Below are 5,877 nucleotides of genomic sequence, written 5' to 3' on the forward strand. Positions count from 1 at the left end.
AGTAAATATATAGTCGTAAAAACTTCGATCGATGGTGTAAACGAATTGACGAATTTGTTTGCATGTACTGTCAATGACTTAGGTACTCAAGTTTACAGTTGATGTATTTAAATATATTTTTTCAGGGATAAATATTGACTTTATTATACACATAAAGGTACGCTATAACTGGGAACCATACAATTTTATACATGATATATCTTGACTTTAGTATTCAAAATTGGAAAGTATTTACCCAATTTCTCAAAATCATGACTCCACGTTAGTTTAGGGATGAGCCATTTTTTACAGGCAATTCATATGCGATGAATTAAAAATAATAGATTACCCAACCAATTTCTGTTCAGTTACTTCTTCCAAAACAATGGCATGTTTCGTATAAAATAATTTTTTAAGAAATAATTGCTTTTTTATGTTTAGAAAGTTAACAAAGATAAGTAAGTAATTTTAAGTAAAATTATAACTCAAGAGTCCCTATACTTGATACTATTTATTTTGATCTTTACATAAGAAAATTCTATACTTTGATCCTTACATGAAAAATTGTTTACAGATCAGTACCTACCTTTTATTGAAATTATAAATATTAGAGTATTTCATATGTAGAGATCAAAATGAAAATGGGTGTCAAGTAAAGGACAATTATAAATTGTTATCTTCAAGGATTTTCATCACTATGTCTAGAACACGTTTGTATAAGTTTTATTTTCAAAATAGTTTTTTTTTAATAAAGAATTTAGAAAGTGACAAAAGGTATTTTAACTTCTGTAACTGGAAATTATCAATTAAAGTTAATTGATTCTAAACAAATTTTAAACCACAAAATTGAAAAAATATGAATAAACTCACGTTTCAATTCCAAGTTTATATAATTATTTCTGGAATAACTAATTTCGCCTTTCAAACCACTTCATTTCCTCCAGTCTCCTTATTAAAGAGGAGGAATACATTGGTCACATTAAATTGCATCCAAAAACTCTCCAAATTAATTATGTAATCAAAATATGCTGTGTCAAATTCGTACCACAAGGTTACAGACCCAGTTTATCTGCCAACAACAGGTGTGGCAAATAAACTCGCCAAATAAATAAATACCCCTCAATAAATAGTATTTCTTTCTCCATGTATTGAGTAAAGCTACCAACTTGTTAGTATTTCTTTCTCCATGAAGTCCACTTGAGTTTAAGCTGGTACCACAAAGGTGGTATTCCCAGCACCCCTCGTGTTAGCCTCGGATCAAACACGTCAAATTGCACCTTGCTTAGGGAATCTAAGAGAACCTGAGCAGGCACTGCTGGCAGGAGCACGGGAAGAGCCTCAGCAGGCACGCTTTCAGCTAACTTACGAGCCTTTTGTAAGTGAGCATTGGCTACTGATGCCATTTCATAAACTGCATCACAAAGGCCCTCACGAGAATCCACCCATCTCTCTTCTCCACCCTCCTGTTTAACTATTAGTCCATGTTTGGATGCTATTCCAGTTGGTATGTAAGAAAAATGACGGTTGCGCCCAGCATGATAGGGTAGTGATTTAAGGAGCAAAAGAATACCACTAGCCTTGCCAACATGTGAGGCTGCATGATCAGCTGCAGTAGACATGATACCACCAGCTTGAAGTGTCATATACAGCATAGTTGAAACAGTGTCCTCGGCATATTTCTCTAACTCTGCAGTAGTTGCTGGCATGTCAGTAGCCTCTCTTCTTGCATCATTGATCCGAGCCTCAACCGATCGTTTCAACCATATCTTGCTAATTTTGGTCTCAGCTATCACAGATGACAGTGCCTGTGCTGTTGGGTGTTCAATCAATCTGTTGGCAAACATTTTGTCTATTGCTTCCTGCCACCAAACCAGGCGCATAAGACCAATCCTAGGATCTGAAGCAACATCCATAGCTCTGGCTGTTTCAACATTCAAGGCACGGAGGGCAAATGCAGCCTTCCGCATAGACGGAGGCAGTTCAAGAAGGCAAAGATAGTGATGATAATCATAACTTCGCACTTGTTGTACGCAATGGGAGAAAGCTGCCCTTAAGTTACTAGATGCATAACCACTATTCATTAAATCCTCCCTTGGGTGCCTATAGATGAAAGTTACATCAATCACAATACTATCAAACAAGTTAAAGTAAAAGTTGCAACATAGAAATCAGTATGAAGGCATACACAAATATTATGTAGACGCACAGGCATTACTTCATATAAGTTAAAAGTTACTTTAGGATAGGTTTATGTCCCTTCAAAACTGTAACCTATATATATTTAATCCTACAGATATGTTTAGAGTGAATATCCTACTCTGAAACTAATGAACAAAATAATTCTGAGACTATCATTTGTGATGTTAACCCTCCAATTCTCTTTCTAAGCTTCATCAAAACTCAAAAGCCTTAAGCATATGTCATATCTATTAAGATGTCATACGTTGGTTATGAATTGAGTCAGAATACTCTTTATAAGAGATCGCGCAGTCTTTCTCTTATGAGCTAACTTTTGGAAGTAAGTTATACTCAAGTTTCTTAATATGGTCAGATCCTATCCAGTCCTGTTGGGCCACCCACAGATTCTAGTCCTGCAAATTTCACATACTGGATGTCCAGTCTTGGGCATAAGAGGTGTGTGTTAAGATGTCTCACATTAAATAGCTATAGAGTCAAAATAATCCTTATAAAGACATATGTAGTCCTTCTCTTATGAGCTAACTTTTAGAAATGAGTTCAGCTCAAGCTTCTTAACAATATCATGCATTGGGCAACCTGTTTGTGTGCAACCACCCTTTAAGAAAAGATATACAACAACAACAATCAAGCTTTCATATGCTTGAATCTATTATATGCTAAAGTGGGGGGGAAAAAGGCTCAGCAATACAGTGATGTCTTCATTATTTATCATCCAGGTAATTTAACAAGTCAAATAATTTCTTATCTGGGTCCGTGAGTCATGCGTGCTGAATCACCTATTTCTTTTAGTACCAAAATCAAGCAGCTAGAGCTGAGATTTGATATAATATATTGATTTATACCTACATCAATCTAAGCACTTTCATGATATGGCAAAGATTCTGATCACATTATATTGATATTGCAGTATGTTGATGCAAGAAGATTTGAAACAAAAACAGGTATTGTTTTCTTGCCATGCAATTGAATATAAACTTGACCTTAGATACTAAGTAAAAAAGTATAATATCCATGAATTTGCATTGTCGGTTGACCTTTTGTGCTTATGCAGTTATGTTCAGACAAGGTAAATTTGCATCATTTTAATTCCTTTGCTTGACACTTTTGTATTCTCCAGTTGTATTTTATATGCCCATTTTCTAGGTGTAACTGTATTCTGCTCTGAATTATCTTTACCAGAAAAATCATAAAACAGGACTATGTTCACAAAACAATGACCTAATATATACTATAGCTTCCTAGAATTTGATTTCATCAAAATAAGGAATACTCTGGGATTCACAAAAAGAGAAGCATATGAAATAGACACTACCAAGGTTTGAAGGATAGAGAATCCCGATGTTAGCCTCCTTCCTCTCAAATCATTGTTTCAGCTACCGCACATAAGTATGTTGAGATGTCAGGGTCAGGCCCTACCGTCACTAATGTACCACCCATATTTTAACATAGAAATAACACAAAAGTTATACATAGAATCAGCACAAAAGCAAACTTTGCTATCCTCATCATAGATAATAAAAAAACCAACATTAGCTAAGGACCAATGTTGCATGGATACGGGTACTGTACCGGTACCGGGTACGGATACGGGTACGGGTACAGGATACGACATTTTTAAAAAAATTAAGATACGGGTACGTCAATTAAAAAAATATAAAAAATTATATATAAAATAAAAGCACACAAATTTTAACATATCATATATTATATAACATAAAAAAGGCATATATTTGTCCACAAAGATAATAAAACATCTTACAATACAAATTACAATACTTAAATTGTTCAACATGACATGACAATACTAAAACATAATTAAGAAAATCAAACTTTAACAGTGTCAATTTCATTATTTCCTTCCCCATCATCAGTAAAAATAACTGCCTCTAGATCTGGTTCATCAAGAGAAAGGGTTGATTTTGGGCCTAAATAAAACATAACAAACTTTTCTTATTTTTTGCAAAAAAATTCTCATTTCCCGTACCCCATTAACGTACCCGAGTACCCGTCGACGTACCCATTATTTTTTGTTTGCAAAAGTGTTTGGGTACGTACCGGGTACGTACCCAGCCGTATCCTATGCGTACCCGTACCCAGTATGTACCCGGTACCGGTACGTTGCAAAAATTGGAGTACCCATGCTTCAGAGCTAAGGACTTAAGGTATCAAAACCTCAAGCGTCCTTCCTTTATAGAGAAAACAAAGAAAACTCAATTTCAAATTTTCAATGTTTCAACCTGTAGAGTCTTTAAAATCTGAAACCATTAGTAAGGAAGGGGGTTGAGTTTGAAAACACATTAGGAATTCTAGCAGAAATAAGAAAAACTAATTGGTTCTTGCCATGCTCACCACAGAAAATACCCAGTTGGCAGGTTTAAACTAGACTTTTTCTTATTAATAGAAAATATATCCTAGGACAATTGCACATGGTCCAATACCTTATAAGAGAATTTAGATCGTACATCCTATCATTTGCAGTTTTGCACACATCATGGAAACACCTGTTCTCATAGGTATTTATATCATCAAAGTTTATTCACCACGATGTCCACAAGCCTACCAGCTATCATCATTTACCAAGTTTCTTTAAAAATTATTTGATTAATCCTAATGGTATGACATCGCATCAAAATAGAAGTATATTTACAAGAAATGCTTTATACTATAGGGGAATAACAACGATTAAGTTAGAATAATCAATACATAACACTTTCCCAATAAGTAAGCAATTCATCAAACAGGTAATACGCAGATTTTGTGTGCTATTTAGTTACAAAAATAGGAATAGAAACATAAAATTCCCAATCACTTACAATCACAAACAGCACCATCCACCACTATGAATCATGTAGAAAATCACTACCCAATAATTCCACTACTAAAAACCCATCAAGTTCACCCCACATTCACAATAATCAGCTAGTCACCGACCGACCCACAAAAATCCCAAAACACAATACTTGAGCTATTTGAATAGAAAAATACGAACCACTGTGTCAGTAGGTTAGTAGTATCTTTTATGCAGAAAGGCACTTGAAAACTGAACAGTTAAGTTAACAGAAAATCAGAACCTTACACGTGGCAAAACATCAAAACGTCGAACTGGCATTTCTACAAACAGTTAGCGTGTCAAAACTATAAGATCACGATTTCTAGGAATCAGAAAATTCAAAATCAATTCAGAAATCATAGGCCAACATGAAGAAAATGTTAAAAGGATAATGAAGCTACCTGATAGAGACGGAAACGACGGTGGAGGTGGCGGAGGGTGCGGTGGCGATGGTGATGACGACAATCCCAACGTTCTTCAACCTTCAAAACCTAGCAATGTTCTTCAACGCTACTCGAAGGAGCCATTTCCAGACCCAATCGGGGTGCATCACTGGGGGCATGAGTTGTAATTTTTGAATTTTACGAGGGTATTCTTGTCAAAAATAGTTGTCATACAATGTTTTATTTAATTAATCACCTTTTTTTTGCTAATATTTAATTAATCACCTTATTTATATTACTTTTATTTATATATATAAAATTCTTAAGATAATCAATTTTTTCATCATTTTTTTAAATTTGATTATATATCACCATATTTATATTTATTTTATAAATTTTTAATCAATATTTTAATAATTATTAAAGATTAATAAATAATATTCTTAATTAAAAATCATAAAATGAATATATCCTTCAATAAAATAT

At 34.1% G+C, this 5,877-nt stretch overlaps 1 protein-coding gene across 5 annotated transcripts; it reads right to left on the reverse strand.

Annotated features, from left to right (window-relative positions):
• Positions 1 to 838: 838 nt before the first annotated feature.
• LOC113857087 (NADH dehydrogenase (ubiquinone) complex I, assembly factor 6) lies at positions 839 to 5,586 on the reverse strand. Of its 5 annotated transcripts, none has more exons than XM_027488847.1 (3): positions 5,410 to 5,586; positions 3,491 to 3,599; positions 900 to 2,079 (listed from the first exon to the last, which is right to left on the reverse strand). In XM_027488847.1, exon 3 carries the CDS (start codon positions 2,058 to 2,060, stop codon positions 1,149 to 1,151), a length of 912 nt encoding a protein of 303 aa, XP_027344648.1. In that variant the 5' UTR covers positions 2,061 to 2,079; positions 3,491 to 3,599; positions 5,410 to 5,586; the 3' UTR covers positions 900 to 1,148. The 5 variants fall into 5 exon arrangements, with proteins under 5 accessions (XP_027344640.1, XP_027344648.1, XP_027344614.1 ...); XM_027488813.1 differs by lacking the exon at positions 3,491 to 3,599 and adding an exon at positions 4,617 to 4,762; XM_027488823.1 differs by lacking the exon at positions 3,491 to 3,599 and adding an exon at positions 5,255 to 5,313.
• Positions 5,587 to 5,877: the final 291 nt, after the last annotated feature.

This window comes from Abrus precatorius, unplaced genomic scaffold (genome assembly GCF_003935025.1).
Source record: "Abrus precatorius isolate BTA unplaced genomic scaffold, Abrus_2018 Scaffold1, whole genome shotgun sequence".
NCBI classification, from domain to species: domain Eukaryota; kingdom Viridiplantae; phylum Streptophyta; class Magnoliopsida; order Fabales; family Fabaceae; genus Abrus; species Abrus precatorius.